We start from the raw sequence: 17,880 nt of genomic DNA, 5'->3' as shown, positions 1-17,880 counted from the left end.
GTGACCTATGTTGGATGGAAATTTGCTGCTTCCTTTTAGCTGTAGGTTCTTCAAGAGAAAACAAGCAACCTATAGAAAATCAGTGCCTATTTAGCAATCACATAAAGAAATCTAAAAGTGACTATATCTGCATTTGTAGGAAGCTCTCTACTGAGCTGTCAAAGCTGAAAGGTGGAGGACCTCAGCCTAGTAACGCATGTGTAACTTGGACACTTTAAGTCCTTATTAGACTGAAATCTAATACTATAAATGGTGATACGGACAACTACCACAGAAACAGCCAGTGGAGAATTCTGTAACTATTGAGTGGTTATTCTGTTTGTTCTTCATCTAACCTCAACCTTTATGAGCTACTCATTTCACTCCTAAAGCACACAGATCCAAACTTTTATTAAGTAGCTGGCAAACCATTGGATATCTTTTTGATCTGATTTCAGAAAACCCCAAAACCACAAATTCCCTCCAAACAAAACCAACAAACCAGACTTGTGCTGTTCTGAGATATCGAAGGCTACTAAAGAAGACAAATATTTGAACAGATCTTGATGCTCTACTTTTACAGTGTGCTTGTTAAGTTCAGAAAGACAATTTAGCTTTGATATTACAGCGATAAGGATTACATGAAAGGACAGGCAGGCAAATAATCTGTCCCACACAAGAGACTGATCTGAAGACTGAACTTGTATTCAGCCTCAGTAATCAGTAGTTCTCAGACTGAGACTCTGAAGAGTAAGGTTTACACCACTTGTGATTAAATATATACAGCAATTTGAGAGACAGCCAAGTATCCACAGGGTAACTCTAACACAGCAGTTAATACAGAAAAGAAATACAAAGGACATTTGACAGAACTTTAAAGGGCACTGTGTAGAGCATCAAAGAGGTTAATGGAATCAAGGCAATTTAAAAAAATGTAGATACGGTCTGCTATAGATTATGTCCTGTCTTCTCCTCTAGCCTAGTACGTTGCTGTATAGATACTGTGCCTTGACCACCTCGCAGTAGGTCCAGGATCAGGAAATTCTGAAAACATCCCCTAGCAACAAGTAATCTCCAAATGACACTCTTAAAATCAATGTTGATTCCTTTTAATTTCCTATATGATTCTGACTGCAATTTATACATTTAAGCAGAAAATGTCTTTGCATTGCATTACACCCCTGCTATTTTCAAAAAAACATTCACAGCAGTTACACTGGCATTCTCTTTAAGAGAATTCTGTAGTCATTACTATACTAGAAAATATGTGATAGTAACTTCTTAAAATGCTATTTGAGCAGTATATTTCAAATATGTATATTCCACTATACTTTTCATAATAGCAAAGGCATGAAATTAAGATGCTTACTTCAGCTAGAGAGGTGAGACATCTGTTGAATATACTCTTGCAACACCCAAAAGGATAAGTGAAAGTTCTATGAATACATTTACCTTGTCTTTGGAGCATAAATTTTCCAAAGTCTTTTCCATGTATATCACCTTGATAGGTAAAAACACCTCTTTCAAGCCCTGATGATACCTAGAATACATTTAAACAGAAAGAAGATTTATGAAACAATTTGATTTTCTGTCTGAAAGTAAATATCTGGAGCCCAAATTTTAACTTTTATACCAGAATCGCAGAATCACAGAATCACAAGGTTGGAAAGGACCTTTGAAGATCACCAAGTCCAACCATTCCCATCCGAAGCTAAACCGTATCCCTAAGTACCTTATCTACCCTTTTTTTGAATGCATCCAGGGAAAGTGACTCAACCACATCCCTTGGCAGCCTGTTCCAGGCCCTGACAACTCTTCCAGTAAAAAGTTTTTTTCTAATTTGCAATCTAAACCTGTCCTGGTGCAGCTTCATGACATTTCTTCCTACTCAGCCAAGCTGGCTTCCTTCCTCACCGACTCCTCTTCCGACTTACTGGGACAGCCTGTTCTTATGCCACCAAGATTTCCTTCTTGAGGAGCAACCAACCCTCTTGGGCTCCTTTGTCATCAAGGGCTGCCTCCCATGGAATCTTATCGAGCAGCTTTCTGAACAGTCCAAAGTCAGCCCTACAGAAGTCTAAGGTGTTTGTTCTGGTGTCTCCCTGCCTTACTGCTCCCAGTACTAAGAATTCTATCAGCTCGTGATCACTATGCCCCAGGCATCCTCCAACATTCACATCCCCCACTAGGCCTTCTCTATTTACAAACAAGTCTTCCAGCAGGGCACTTTCCCTGGTGGGTTCATACACCAGCTGGGTCAGGAAGCTGTCTTCCAAACACTCCAGGAACCTGCTAGACTGCTTCCTCCCTGCTTTAAAATATTATTGAACTCTCCATGCTTATACAAGCATGTATATATTTATAATTATAATATTTATAATTTTAAGTTTGTAATTGTATTAAGCAGTTTCAAAATAACACCTGGAATTACTTTAAATTGTCTGATGTATATTTCTTGAGTTTAAAACTCTTCATCTAGTATACACAAAACTGAATTAATATGCAGATATAGAAGTTCATTGGGTTGTCAGATTTTAAATTATTTTCCATAGAAAGCATCACAAAACACAAAGGAGATGCAAAGAGTAAAATAATTCTCTTTTTCTTCAAGATTAAATGTAACTTTATTACCATGAACTATTTACCAAACCAAATAAAGGACAATTGTTTCTAAAGGTAAAATACCCAGTCTCATCTACAAAAACAAGGCAAAACCATGGCCAAGGATGTTGATTCTCTCCACCTTCCACTTAGTAAACCAAAAATTCCAATGGGAGTGTGGCAGATAGAAGTTTGTAGACATATTTTTGAAAAAAAAAAAAACAATCAAAAAACGAAAACACCCCCCCCCCCGATTTCTATATTGACATCTAGAATGCTGTATTCCACATCTGTATTACAAAAATTGGAGAGAGTTATACAAGAAATAAAAAAAAATTCTTCAAACTTTAAACTCAGCAAGCTTTCTCTACCAGAGCAGTCTGGTTACTTACATAACCATCCAGTGCCCAGTTGTCATTTTCAAACTTGCTCACAAAAATGTCACTAGGTCCTTTAATCTGAAAGGCTTTCAAGAGCAAATGGGCTTCTTCTTTCTTGTAAACACCTAATACAATAAAGGAGGTAACACATGCATTTTAAACAATTTTTCAATTTTCGTTCAAATATCCTTTCAAAGCTATGCATATTGCTTTAGAACTAAAATATTTTGTAGATAACGCTCAATAACAACATAATTTTATATACTGGAAAAACACAAGATTTATTTATTTTACTGATCTTTTGCCCACATCATATTTAATAATAGGGTACAAATATGGTTTTGTACTTTGTAATTTTATACATATTTGTCAAGAACATTTGCATCATCTAACAGTATTTGAATAGTTCTGAATACTGATTGAATTGCCTGAAATTTCCTTGAACTGGAAACAATTACATTTTACTCACAGCATATGGTTAAAGAAAATATTGAAAGTGCAGTGAAAGAAAAGTTGCTATTTGGCAGTCAACTGCTGAAATTCTCTCTGAATTCTTGATCTTGCTAGGTACTAATAGCTGTTACTGCTCTTTTCATATATAATGGTGATCAGAGATTGAAACACAACTTCACAGTCAGATTTGCAGAAAGGCATGCACAATGCTGTGATTAAAATGTATGTAGAATTTTCCAAATGGTTTAATTGTCTGTGCCTATTTTTTATTATGCTATTACAAAGACCCACTCAGTATTATTGTCAGACAGATCTGGCCATGGGTGTTCTGAAGACATGCTGTCCTCCTTGTACTTAAAACACAGGAAAGAAATTGAGGACAGCAGTGTTGATGTCATTTATTTAGATTTTTGTTATAAATCAGATATTAATCACTACTGAGTAATAGAGCTTTTCAATAAAGCAGTGCTTAAAATGCTTATATGCACTTCATCTGGCTTTTCAATATTACCTGTGAGTTCAACACATTCATACCATCCAACATTCTGAGATGGGAAAAAAACCTACATTGATCCTTATTTTACATTTAAGGGGAAAAATAGATGGATGACCACGTATAAATTAAATCTGTGCAAACCATTAGGACCTTTCTTTTTTACAAAGTAAGCAAAATTATTAGTGAAAAGATAAATGATTTATTTAACTGTTTAGTAGAAAATGCAACAAAACTGAATAGATGAAAGAAACCTTAAAATCGGAATTTTTCAACACCAAATTCTGAACCTACCTGATAGTTTGAGTTGTATGTTGGATGTCTCAATAAATGTGGCATTCACTTTGCTGCTTGTAGTATTGAACCAATCAACAGTCAGAGTAGCAGGCTGTCTTTTTCCTAAATATTCATAAAACCCTTTCCATAGTGAATTTATAAAAAACACATCTGAAGGAACTAAATAAAAGTAGGAAAAAAAGAAACAAAGAAAAGAGTAAACTACAACAAAGTAGCAGTATTTCTTGCCATACTAATCTTCTTCATTTTTTCTATTACAGCATCAATTGACTGGTCTAAGGAGGTTCTACAGTAAAAATTTTACAACAGTAAAGACCACGTATCTAATGACCTTTCCACACAATTGCCTCTAATATACTACACCTGTCCATTACAATATATTTTCTTAAATAACCTCATACTTCGTAGCTGGTGTACTTCAGTGAATGTCCTCAAGACTGAAAAATTATGGACTCTTCCCCTAAAGCCTGGTAGCTTTAAGGTTATGCTGAAAAAAAATGGAGAATAATATTCTAAAGTCAGGAATTCCTGAATGGATATACTGTCTTAGGCCAACCTTTTTATTTCAAGCATCTATTAAATCAACACTGTGTGTGATGTTAAACTGAATATCAACTGAATATTCAACTGAATTCACTGAATTCCAGATACAGTTTAGCACAAGGGTTTATTACTTATTTTTAGACTTCACAGTGAACAGTTAAGTTGCCAGAGCAGGGACCATTTTTGGTTTTTTTTAAAAAACTCTGTTTCTCAGAAGCTCCAGTTTGAGTAATCTGAACTAAAAAAACTCTATAAAATGAAGCATGAAATATAGGAAAAAGTACATGTATTTGGGTCATTTATTTGATTTTATTGCTATTTTTACTCGATACAGAAAAATAAATTATGTACAGGTCTTCAAATGTTGTATTTTTAATATTTCACTAAATCTCTGACAGACTAGGATAGTCTCTTATTCATGTCTGCAACAGCAGCATTAATTAAAAAGTAAACGCAGAAGAGAAAAAATTTCTTAGGAGAACATTTTATGTCAGACAAATTTACAGTGTGCTGCATGTCTTGAGCATTCATTTCTCCATAGACTTTGCTGTTATAAAGTCTGGTGAAGACTTCCTTTAAACCTGATGTTTAAGTAAAATAGTTAAGTTGGCAGAAAGAGACCAACTCTCCTAATAGCCATGCAGCACCCAGTGTTTCCTGGCAGCTTCTGACAAGTGAAAACAGATGTTTTCAGGGTTTTCAGGGTTTTATATAATTAAAATTGGAGAAGTAAAGCTTTAAGAATCAAATTAAAACTTCACTGTTTAACCAATCACATATCTTGACAAAATTACAGCCCTAGTAACTATTAAGATTCACCCTTACTATCTATGACCACTACAAATGATACCTGCTAAATAGCTAAAGACCAATATTAGAAGTATTTTAAACTCTTCCAATTAATCTCTTAAAATAAATTATTGGATCTGCTGTATTTTATCAAACTCTGAGCACATATAAACACAGTTGTCTATATTGAAGGAAATTTATCAGTGTCCCGTGTACCCATTTTTAATAAATTCCTCCTCCACAAAACCAGATTGCTAAAATTAATCAAAAAGAAACCCAGATCAATAATACCACATATTTCCCCACAAAACACACCGACAGCCAATACATCTGAAAATCAGATGACTGATTAATCTAATATTATTATTATACTTCCTAGTATGCATTTCATAAAGAATAAGGATAATAACTTCTTCAGTATCTTCTGCCTTCAAATTATGCAAAATCCACAAGCAAATGTTCAAGCTCAGTGTGTCATGATTTGAAAACATCATTAGCATGTTGCCTATACCAGCACTGGACTAATTACTCCCTTTCCAAACCAAAACTCAGTGCAGGACTGGGGCTTAACAAAAGGTAATATCAATTTTATATGAAAAAAATTATATTACACATCTGAAGCATTACATTTCAATTGGTATCTCATAGTCCTTTGAATTCATATATTTTCTGCCAATGCCTAAATTCTGTAAAGGATCTTTCAGACTCTTTTTCCTACATATGTCTCATTGCTTTGGTATAATAGTTACGTACAATAAACACAAACCCTGTATTTTTAAATATTTTAAATATTTTAAAATTATTATTGTCTTTGCTTTTGATTAAAATTGTGTGTCTGAAGTTATTATTATGAAGGTGAACATCTAATATTACTGGTATGAACCTGACAGGTACTATATAAAACTTTTATAAAGGAGCAGATATCATACTTCTTTAGTCACATTCAGTATCTTTCATACCTAGTTTCTCTAACCACTACATCAATGAGACATGTTAATCTTTGCATTGACTCAGTATTTAACAGAACTGGCACTCAATGTGGAAGATGAACAGAATCAGCGGAGGAAGAAAATAGCAAAATATATTTCTGCATCTCCTGTCATGTTTTTGAAGAAGGTTAAAATGCAAGTGCTGCAGTCCCATGGATGCTTCTGAGGAATCAGAGCAGCTCTGACCCAATTCTGCTGAGCCCTTGCAATGTCCCTGCTTTTCCCACCCACTGTGGGCAAATGCAGAATAAGAAAAACGAACTGAGTATTATTATACTAATACTGCTTGTTATGGATTCTCCTTAGAACATGACAAATGGGGAAATCCATGGTTACTCATTAAAACAGCTTCCCAATTATTTTTGAAAAAATAATTTTGAAAATATTTTGAAAAAAAGTGAGAAGCATGGGAACCACACACAGTCATGCATTTCTTAAGCTTCGCTTGGGTATTGTGAGAATTCTTTACTTGCAACTTATAATCAATTACAACTCACAGTGCAGTAAAAATGATAGTTACTGATCCTTGTGAAAACATTAACTCTGGGAAAAAAATAGCAATTTGATCAACAATAATAAACGTAACTGGTATTCAGATATCCAAAGGAAGAAAATCGGAATATGAATGTATTCTGTTACACAGAGTGGCAAATGGAATTCTACCAAAAGCCAAGAAAATGAGTTAAAGAAAATTCTCCAAAATTCACTATGTTCTATACTAAACCGAACTCACAATTTTGAGATGTAAGAATAGTGCAGGCTTGATTTTTAAAAGCAGCTTTACATATTTCCTTGTTAATTTCTGTATTTGTTGCAGTTCTCTGCTTACCATTATTGGCTTTTTAGATTAGATATTAGAAAATGATTTCTTCACAAAAAGGGTTATCAATCACTGAAGCAGGCTTCCCAGGAAAGTGGCTGTGTCGCCAACCCATGAGGTATTAAAAGATGTGTAGATATGGTGCTTGGGGATGTGGTTTAGTGGTTGTACTTGATGATCTTAAAAGTCTTCTCTGACCAGAATGATTCTTTGATTTTACAATCATAAAAATTAATTATTTTTTTAATGCTTTTGGATAGTACTTGCTTATCAAAACTAGTTATAAGAGATGTGATATGGTGAGAATTGATTTTGATGCTCTGCACAGTGAATATATTTGGAGACAAGGTCTATATTTTAATTCTGCATTGAAACTTCAAAACCTGTATGGTAGCAGATTAATTTATACCTTAGGTGTCTGGTGAGGTAAATCCTCCAATAAATTAAGACTTTATATTAATTATAATGAATGCACATTATATCCTGCTTTATTGTGAGTTTTCAGAAGTAATGTATTTGAGAAGAGCTCATTTATGGTTTCACCTGACAGTCTCAGTAATAAACTCACCAGGAAGGTTAATTATTAACAGAAATACCTTTTATCCCATCTACTCTAGAGTCCTTCTGTGAACTACCATGAGTGTAGACCATTAATCTTATTTTCCCTGCAGTGGAATATATTCAGAATACAGAGTTGCAAACTCATTTATTTGGTAAAAACTGTTCGTTGTTAAATAAATTCGTAAAAAACATAATAAAAATAGGCCTTTCATTTTCTGAAAATCAATGAACCTAAGAAGATCTACATCAAGGATTTCTTGTAAGTATTTGTCTATTTTGTCACTGGCAGTAGGGAAATGTTAACTACACACATGCTCATGAGGAGGCATAGGAAAGCAGCAGTAATATATGCCTGCTGCTGGTGTTCCACATAGTTTGAGAAACCCAATCTTCCAGTACCTGGAGAGTTTCCACGAAATTAAGGCCATAAAAAAAAATTCAAAACTGTTTTTTTGGGGTGGTATTTTATGGTTTCTTGCAGGGTAAAATGCAGAACATCGACTGAACCCAATCCCTGCAATTATAGGCTATACTCATTATAAGGCTCTCCATTATAGCAATCTCTCTGATATAAAATGATGTCATGTCTAGGGTTTGTGTAGATATGCTTTATCTCTTTGGCTTAAAAGGTTTTTTAATTCCATTCACTAAAAGGTACTGTAAAAATAAAAAACGGTTTGGGAAATTTCATAGACTAGGTTTTAAATGGGACATATTATAATGAAGGACCTCAACATTTATACTCCTTTGTAATGAGTAATAAATAAATATTGGAAATAGTTTTATTATCAATAAAAATCTAGGGTATAAATAAATTTAATTTATTTAGATCTAAAACTCTTCTTGTATACAAACCTGGAGTTTTAGTTATTGTTTCATTAACTTCTCTCACTCCTTTACCTACAAGTAAAAAGACAAATTATCATTTTCATGAACATATTTGTGTTTTCTTGTTTCAATAGAATCTTAAAACAATGCCTGATGGATGCAATCATCTCTTATCTAATAGAGCCATATTTAAAACAGAAATAACTGGTTTTGAATAATTCACATGTTCAAACCTACACACTTACACAAAACTAGCAGAAAATAATTTAGGTAAACATCATTTTTAATGTGGAAAGCTTTATTGCTACCCAAGTATTTCATACATTTAGACCTAAATTTTTATATCAGTCCCAATGCTATAAAAGAGAGCCTTATACAGGGGACAAATACTGTCTCTAACTATGAATAATAGTATATTTTATATAGTAAAAATTGTGTTAATAAAGATTGAAATATTTACAACACAAACCAGCAAAAGCCAGACGGCTGGATTAAGACAACGGGATCAGAAAGCATGGGAAAGGATCACAACCGGTATCATTTGCTAGATTTCTGGTACACTCAGTAGAGTTATGTACATTGACCCTAAATCACGTTCTGACCTAGCATCATTAGCCACTTAAAAAAGGCTAATGTTCCATAGGTTGGTTGGTTTGTTTGTTTTCTTTTATTTTTTTCTTTAGGCACATAAATTTACTGATTAGACTGATCAACTGCTAAGAAAGTATAAAAAGTGAATTCTACTTAAAGACTGCAAACTAATAATAATAAAAAATTCTTACATAAACCTTTTCTGTATTTTATTTTCAAGTTTAAAAAAAGAAACCAAAACCATACAAAATAATTTATCTCAAATTATTACTTATATAGTGCCCATGAAAAATCACCCTTCAGGGAACTAGAATATGGAGATAAATTTTTATGTGTATGCCTTGACAATGTTGAAACGAAGGAGTCTACCCATCCATTAATTAAAAAGTAAAATATTGTGCAAACATCCAATATATTTAGCATTCTTTGACAGAATTTAAAATTATATTGCAAACATCTTTCCCATGGCTTCTGACTATTTTTTCATCATTCATATTCTAAATGTAGTTTTGCTTTATTTTTCTAAATCGGAAACAGAAATGTTTCCTCACATGTGAAGAGAAAGTTAACCGTCATAGCTATATTCTTAGAGCTACTCTAGAAAATATATTAAATTTACATGGATTTAAATGAAATCCATGTAAAGGTGAAAAAGCCATTTTTAAAAATTATTATTTTTGTTCTTGTTTTTTTAGAAGATTTACTTGGACAAAAAGTATACCTGAATGAATTAAATTCCAAGTTATGAAATATTTTATTTTATTCCTAATAGAATGTAATATATTAAACACTAAACACATTGGAATACTTTTTAAAACTATGACATAAAGATAAATACAGTTAAAAGTAATGTTTTATATTGTTTAGGTTTTGTTTTCTATTGATGGGGTAAACTTATCTATGTGTGCCTGTGTATTCACACACACACACATCCCCATGTCTTCCTCTAAGAGTTATAGATGCTGTGCTCAATTAATTTTTTTTTTCTTACTGTTTCTTTCAGAAAGTAAAAGCTGCTGTGTCATATGTGCTTTTTAACTAGTAAGTGGCAAAAAAAAAAAAAAAATCCTACTGTATAAAACAAAGAAAATGCTGGGGGGGAGGCGGAAAGTCCAAGTGGGGCTAAACGTATCACTTGAGTGGCAACTTACTTTTACAAATAGGTGATTTTCCTGTCCATTTCATATCTGGTTTACATGTCCGATGCTCTGATCCACCAGCAAGAAAAAATCCTGGCTGACAGGTATACACCAAAGTATACCCTAAAGTAGGAAGATCTATTGCTTTCACATCTACGTGTGCCGGTGTCTCTGGCTGCCTGCAAGCATGAGCTGCAAAGGGTTAGAAAAGTTAGAAAAATTGATGATCAACAGTTTCCATAGGATTAGAAGATGTGATTTGAAATAAGTGCATGACAACTTATTTTCTTTCCTTATATAAACTTTGTACACTTTTTAGATTCATCAAGTAGCTATTACTTGTAAAAATAACACTCTGAATGTGTATTTACACTATCGGTGAAAGATGGAAATGATGCTATCACATATTTTTAAGCAATACACCAAAATGAAATCATGCTTGCAAACAAGTTAGAGTTAAAATGAAGGGAAGAACATGCTATTGTATTTTGTGCAATTATTGGTCCTGTGCGTTATTGTACTGTCACAGCTTCAAGCGTTGCTTCTACTTAAGTAGCCTAGAAAGTTATGGAGCAGTTACTGTGCTAAATAAATTCATTATAAATTTAAATTGAAATAAAGATTCCATAGAAAGGCTTTGTCATACAGATACAGAGCAACAGATACGGCTGCTCAGTATGCTTCTCTGTGCTCCATGGTGCTCATTTGTAACCTCCCAAAGATAATGTGAAATAGGACAAGAATCTAAGATCATTCTAATGAATGACTTTTACCAAGTGCGACAAGGACAAGTGCAAACTCCTGCATTTGAGTCGGGACAGTCCTCACTACCAATACAGGCTGTGGGAATATGTGATAGAGAGCAGACCTGATAAATGAAAAGCTGGACATGAATCACCAATGTGCACTTGCAGTCCAGAAGGCCAATTGCATCCTGCATTGCATCAAAGGATGTGTGGTCAGCACATTGAGAGAGGTGATTGTCCCCCTCTACTCTGCTCTGGTGAGAGGCCCCCTGGAGTACTGTGTCCAGTTCTCGAGCCCTCAGCACAAGAAGGACATGGACCTCTTGGGGTAGGTCCAGAGAGCATCACAAGGATGATTAGAGGGCTGGAGCACCTCTCCCATGAAGACAGACTGAAAGAGTGAGGCTTGTTCAGCCTGTAGAAGAGAAGGTTCAGGGGAGACCTTATAGCAGCCTTCCAGTACCTGAAGGGGACCTACAGGAAAGCTGGGGAGGGACTGTTTGTAAGGGCATGGAGTGATAGGATGAGGGGCAATGGTTGTAAACTTGAGCATGGTAGGTTTAGATTAGACATTAGGAAGACATTCTTCACTATGAGAGTGGGGAAACAATGGAACAGGTTGCCTAGAGAGGTGGTGGAGGTCCCATCCCTGGAGGCATTCAAGGCCAGGCTTGATGAAACTCTGAGCAATTTGATCTAGTTAAAGGTGTCCTTGCATATTACAGGGAGGTTGGTCTAGATGACCTTTCAAGGTCCCTTCCGAGCTACCACATTCTATTATTCTACGATAGATCAGTATTTATTAATACAATAATTTGATGTCCTCCAACCTATGCAGAACTATAAATACAATAAATATGCATAGCCACACATAACTCAGAATTTTGCTGAGTTCTGATTTGCGATTCACAAAATGCTAGCCAAGAAAATAGCCTCATGCATACTTCAGGCCACTTATTGTTCTCTATTAATCCAAGACAAACAAAATGCCTAGATTAATTTAAAGCAGCTATGCAGTGGGTTAATGAGGACAGACTTTTTTGAGTGAAACTGACAGCATTATTGTGAACCTCAAGAAAAATAATCTGAAAAAAATTCTTTCAAATTAATATACCATATACATACTTAGTCTTAAAATAGGAAACAAAAATATTTTAAAATCCTGGATTAAATAAAGTTTAATTTTTTGTAGCACATAATTTACTCCAGATTTCCACATGCATCACTATATAACTGGTTTTAAATTGAACAATATTCTAAGTCATTATATAAGAAACCAGACTTACGAATGCATTCAGACTGTATGCCACTCCAAGTTAAGTTAGCAAGACAAGAACGGGTGGTAGATCCCTGAATATGATAACCTTTTCTGCATCTGAAAAAGACTGTGCTCCCAACCTAAGGATCAAAACAGAATGTTAAATAAAACAGGCATCTATCACACGTGGTCAGATATCAAGACAGTGATAAGGTACTAGAGAGATGATTTAAAATATAAAAATGCCTTCTTTTTATGGTTTCTAGAGTCAAACTTGTTTTTTCAGTGGAATGAAGAATTTCAGCAATGGATCTTTTGTAACCTTATTTGAAAGCAAGAAGTGGAAAAATATTGTAAAGATCCTGGACATGGAAAAGAACAACACTGGTACATTTCAACTCAGGAGTTTGTCAGTGTGACAGAAGCAAACTAAATGACTGAGATGTCTCTCTTTCCTGTACATCATTGCATATATTTCAATAGAACTTGGTCATAAAGTTTCAAATGTTTCAATGTTTCTCATTGTGTGACTTGATTAACAACTTTTTTAAAGGAAAAAAGAAAAAAGGAAAAAAATCTATGAAGAACTATTTGAACTACAAATAAATTCACTACAGAAAACTCACTACATAATTTCTTATGCTGAGTTTGTTACTATAAACTACCTTACTTTTACTTGAGTTGTTCAACAATCAGGGTGATGTTATGGAAAGCCTTCCTATGGTCAGCTGTGATATGACCTTTTTCAGAAGAAAAGTAACCGACTAAACTCCATTTAGACTTCCACTGAGAATAGCAAAGCATGAAAACTAGATACAAAATAACAATTGATGAAGAATTTTCATAGTCTATCAGTAAGCATCTGTGTGGTGAGTGATAGAAAAATGAACTTATTGATGATATTGAGAAAAGTAATCAGAATACAATTCCAGGCCAAGATTTTTAAGAATGTGGGCCTGACCTCTAAAGCACTGTTTTTGTTTTGCATTAAAAATCTTGGCAATAAATATGATCACATTAAATGAAAACAAAACACCTATAAAAATATTATTTGAAATTATATGACTTATAAATTAACATCACATAGAAAAATGTTGCAAATAAGCATTGATCAATGCATATTAATATAATAGCCTGCAGGTATATAAATGCAGATAGCTCTACACTATAAACTTCATTGAAGGACTTCAATGGTCAATAACAATGGGCAGTTCTTCAAAAGTGCCTACCTGTTAAATATATACTCAGTTACAAAAAAAGAGATTACAATGGTAGATGTTCAACAAATGCAACACCACTTCTTCCTGAAGTGGCTTGGGAAATTCACCGGTGTCTTTAAGGGTCAAATTTCTGATGTGGCTTTGTAGCTTTACCTATTTGTAACTATTTTTCAGTATATTCATCAATCTTGCCAAGGACACACAGCACATCTGTAGTAGACATCAGAACAGACTGTAGCTGGTCTTCACTTTAAATTATTTTATCATGCTTCTTATGAAATTGCCAATTCTGGTGTCAATAAGTAATGATAAAATGCAAATTTTTCCTTACTGATCCAAAAGACCAAGCAAAAAAATGTGTAAGTTCAAGGTAGTTACAGAGTTATATTTCTTCCTTTTAAAGGTAAAAGTAAAAATAAAAGCATTGTACTTGGTATAATATTTGGATGAAAAATATTGGAGACATCTGTCACAGGGTAGTGAAGCAAAGGCACCAAATGAATGGGGAGACAGGATGCTGGTAGATAGGCTAGACCCCTCAAAGGTCTGTTGCCTGTCATCACACATTTCTATATTGAGGAAAGGCTGTTTAAAGTTCATTTATAGAAGCTTGGCTAAGCCATACAAACAGGAAGCCCTACTAATCACATATGTAAAAAAAATCTACTTCACTAGTAATTGGAGAGAAGTCTACATCTTCTTGTGCCAGTGAGTGATCTTTGAGTGAAAGCACGTTCTACCGAGTTTGCATAGCTTTTAACATTAACGGGCTACAAGGATGGCTTCTGTGAGAAGCTCTAGAGCCAATACCAACTGGCTCCGAGACAGACCTGCCACTTCCCAAGGCCAAGCCTATCAGTGATGGTGGTAGTGCCTCTGGGATAATGTATTTAAGGGGGAAAAGTTGCTGTGCAACAGCAATGGCAGCAATCAGAAGAGTGAGAAGGTGTGAGAGGAATAGCTCTGGACACCAAGGTCAGTGAAGAAGGAGGGGCAGAAGCACTCCAGGCACCAGAGCTGAATTCCCCTGCAGCCTGTGGAGAAGATCATGGTGAGACAGGCTGTACCCCTGCAGCCCATGGAGGCTAAGAGTGGAGCAGGTATCTACCTGTAGCCAATGGAGGACCTGATGACATAGTGCATGGATGCTTGAAGGAGGCTGTGACCCTGTGGATGCCCATGCTGGAGCAAGCTCCTGGAAGAACCTGTGGACCCATGGAGAGAAGAGCCCACACTGGAGCAAGTATGCTGGAAGCACTTGTGACCTTGTGGGGGACCCATGCTGGGAAGGACCCATGCTGAAGTGACCTTCCCCGGAGATGTTAATCAAGAACTGCAGGCCAAGGGAAGGACTCATGTTGGAGTTCATGGAGAACTGCATCCTGTGAGAGGAACCCCACACTGGAGCAGGGCAAGAGTGTGAGGAGTCCTCCCCCTGAGCAGCAAAGGCCAGTGCGATGAACTGACTGCAACCCCAAATCCCCATCCCCCTGTGCTGCTAGAGGGGAGAAGGGGGAGAAATTGGGAGTTAAGTGAAGCCTGGGAAGGAAGGAGGGGTGGGAGGAAGGTGTTTTAAGATTTCTTTTCTATTTTCTCATTATCTTGCTCTGATTTTATTAGCAATAAATTCATTTCCCCAAATTGAGTGTGTTTTGCCTGTGATGGTAATTGGAGAGTGATCTCTCCTTGTCCTTATCTCAACCCATGAACCTTTTATTATATTTTCTCTCCCCTCTCCAGCTGAGGAGGGCAGTAATAGAGTAGCTTTTGTGGGCACCTGGCCTACAGCCTAGGTCAACCATGGACACAAATACTTGAATAAATACACAGCAGATGAAGACCTACTATTAACTCTATAGGTGAACAAGAGGCCAACAAAAATGCCTTTTTGTTCAACAGACATTAGAACAGTGAATTAACCAGTACAATTCCTGTATGAAAGATAACTTGTGAGGCAGATAAAGGGAGGAGAGAAAAGACCCAACACCCTAATCAAATTAAATGCAAAGATTAGAGTTGGGTTTGAAGTGATGAGAGAACAGACAGAAAGGCATCTGCACCTATTACTAGAAGAACCACCTTAGGAATAAGGCCACTAACTGTGGCTAGAGAAGTGCCTTTGCATCTGGAAGCCAGGCAGGAGCAGAAGGTGAAGTGATGACAGCCACAGCAATGACAGACAGCAGCATTGCAGGAGATGGAGGGTACCAATAACCAGAGGAACTCACAGAAAGGAAATTTTGAAAAACAGTTCTACTGACTCAGTCATAATGCCATGTGGCACATTGCCCTAGGTACAGAAATAAGGAGGAAACCTGAGCAGAACATATTTTACATTCCAATATTTATAACTGAAGAATCTATCCACATGAGGTTAATCAATCTATATCGTGACTGTGGATTGGTCATTGTTGCATCTACTTTCATTTCCTCGGTCACTTTTCAGACTGTCACTTGGTAAAATAATAACAGATGAGGAATTTGGAAATTATAGAAAGGACATTCATCACAGAGAACCTGACTGCAACACAGAGAATAATTTTACCTTCTCTGACTGCATAAAATATAACATGAATTGCTAATTTAGTAAAGCCACTTGATGACTTTTTTGACAAAGACTACATTGCCTTTGGATCAGAGAGGTCTTTGATTGTTAGGTATTTACTAACTATTCATCAATGTATGAAAGAATTATGATTAGAAAGAAAAACCCAATTATGTCATATCACATTAGGTAATCAATTTATAAATAGTCCTCCCTACTGAAGTCTCTAAAAGGATTGACCACATGTTATATTGCAAGGTTAGAAGTTCTTTCTTTAAGCTGAATGTTAAAAAATGCTTGGAATGAAGCATGCATTTTTATTAAAAAGGAATAGAAATTTCCTAAGGTTTACATCAGACGTTTAAGCCTACAGATAATTGAATATGTTTGTAATTATTAAATGCACCTTCTTCATTTTAGAAAGCTGATATATAAAAGGAAGAATTACCTCATAACCTCTGGAACTGTTTTGGATTCCAAAATGTGGAGTACCAGGGTCCGTACATGTATTGTGTGCTGGATCTAACGTGAAATGTGAAACAAGACAGATAATAGCATGTTATGGAAATAATACTTCAAAACTTTGCAAATATTAATTCATTTCATCAATGACTAGTGACAACAAGAATTTAATTTTTAATGGAATATGTGTATTTATGTATATTACATTTGTATTTCCAATTAAATTTCTAAGATAGTTCACAGTGCTTTGTTTCAGGACGTTATAGTTCTTTAAGAGTATTCTTTGCAGGTACCTTTGTCAGTGTACTTACAGCAAGTAAAATACTTTTTTGTTGTTGTTGTTAATAATTTTTTTCCTGTTGCCAAGAAAACAGAAGTTTCGAATGGACTACTACCTCAGTTGTTGCTGAGGAATGGAAAGTCAGACATGTCCTGTCCCTCCCCAAAAGGGTATGCCAACAGAATAGAAATAATTATATGATGATTAGTTTCATGCATGTAATTTAAAGCAGCCTGAAACTATTTTTGATTCAGCATTGTCTACTTCACATTCTGATGGTGTATTTGCTTTGGGTTGCCCAGTCACATCCAGCAGGTAGACAGCAAAGTACTTGATCTGATGAATCTTTTTGTACTATGTGATTCTTTATTGGCAACCAAGTCGACTTTCGTGCTGACAGTGCATTACAGACAACACAACTTGGGACTATATTTCACCTTTAACAATTATTTACAATAATGTGTCATGTCATCTCACTCTCAGTCAACTTTCATTTTCAATATTGACCATCAGCAGAGGATAACAATTCAACTGGACTGATATTTACCAAAGGCTTCAAAAGTTAGGTGGATGTTGACCTAATGTGGAAGAATAAAAGCCAAGTACACTCCTGACCTTGAGCTGCTTGAACCACCAAGAACATTTCACAAATTATCATCAGCTGGAATGTCACTGCTAATAATAGACACATGAAGCTGAGTTGACTTTTTAAGGTGAGTCTCATATCAAGAAACAGTGGGGAGGAAAGGAAGACTTGTCAAAGTATTTTAAGTAAATTATCAATATCCATCATTTGCTGTCATACAGTATTTCAAGGAGTAATTTTACTTATTGCTCACTGTTCTTAATTTTATAATCTGTAAATATTTTATATGGTCTAATATTTCCCTTTTATAAAAACATAAA

At 35.2% G+C, this 17,880-nt stretch overlaps 1 protein-coding gene across 1 annotated transcript in view; it reads right to left on the bottom strand.

The window, feature by feature from the left end:
- Positions 1-17,880, bottom strand: part of CSMD1 (CUB and Sushi multiple domains 1) — a gene marked incomplete at both ends in the record, with an annotated part of 1,089,811 nt that overhangs the window by 6,456 nt on the left and 1,065,475 nt on the right. The window contains 7 exons of the mRNA XM_084261313.1: positions 1,432-1,519; positions 2,973-3,085; positions 4,201-4,362; positions 8,761-8,805; positions 10,476-10,655; positions 12,496-12,607; positions 16,681-16,754. Of these exons, the coding sequence (XP_084117439.1) occupies positions 1,432-1,519; positions 2,973-3,085; positions 4,201-4,362; positions 8,761-8,805; positions 10,476-10,655; positions 12,496-12,607; positions 16,681-16,754 (774 nt within the window). The remainder of the gene's footprint in view (positions 1-1,431; positions 1,520-2,972; positions 3,086-4,200; positions 4,363-8,760; positions 8,806-10,475; positions 10,656-12,495; positions 12,608-16,680; positions 16,755-17,880) is intronic.

This window comes from Gallinula chloropus, assembly GCF_964237585.1.
Source record: "Gallinula chloropus genome assembly, chromosome: 3".
In the NCBI taxonomy this organism is placed as follows: domain Eukaryota; kingdom Metazoa; phylum Chordata; class Aves; order Gruiformes; family Rallidae; genus Gallinula; species Gallinula chloropus.
Note: the sequence above shows the minus strand (reverse complement) of the source record. Positions and strands in the feature narration are given on the sequence as shown.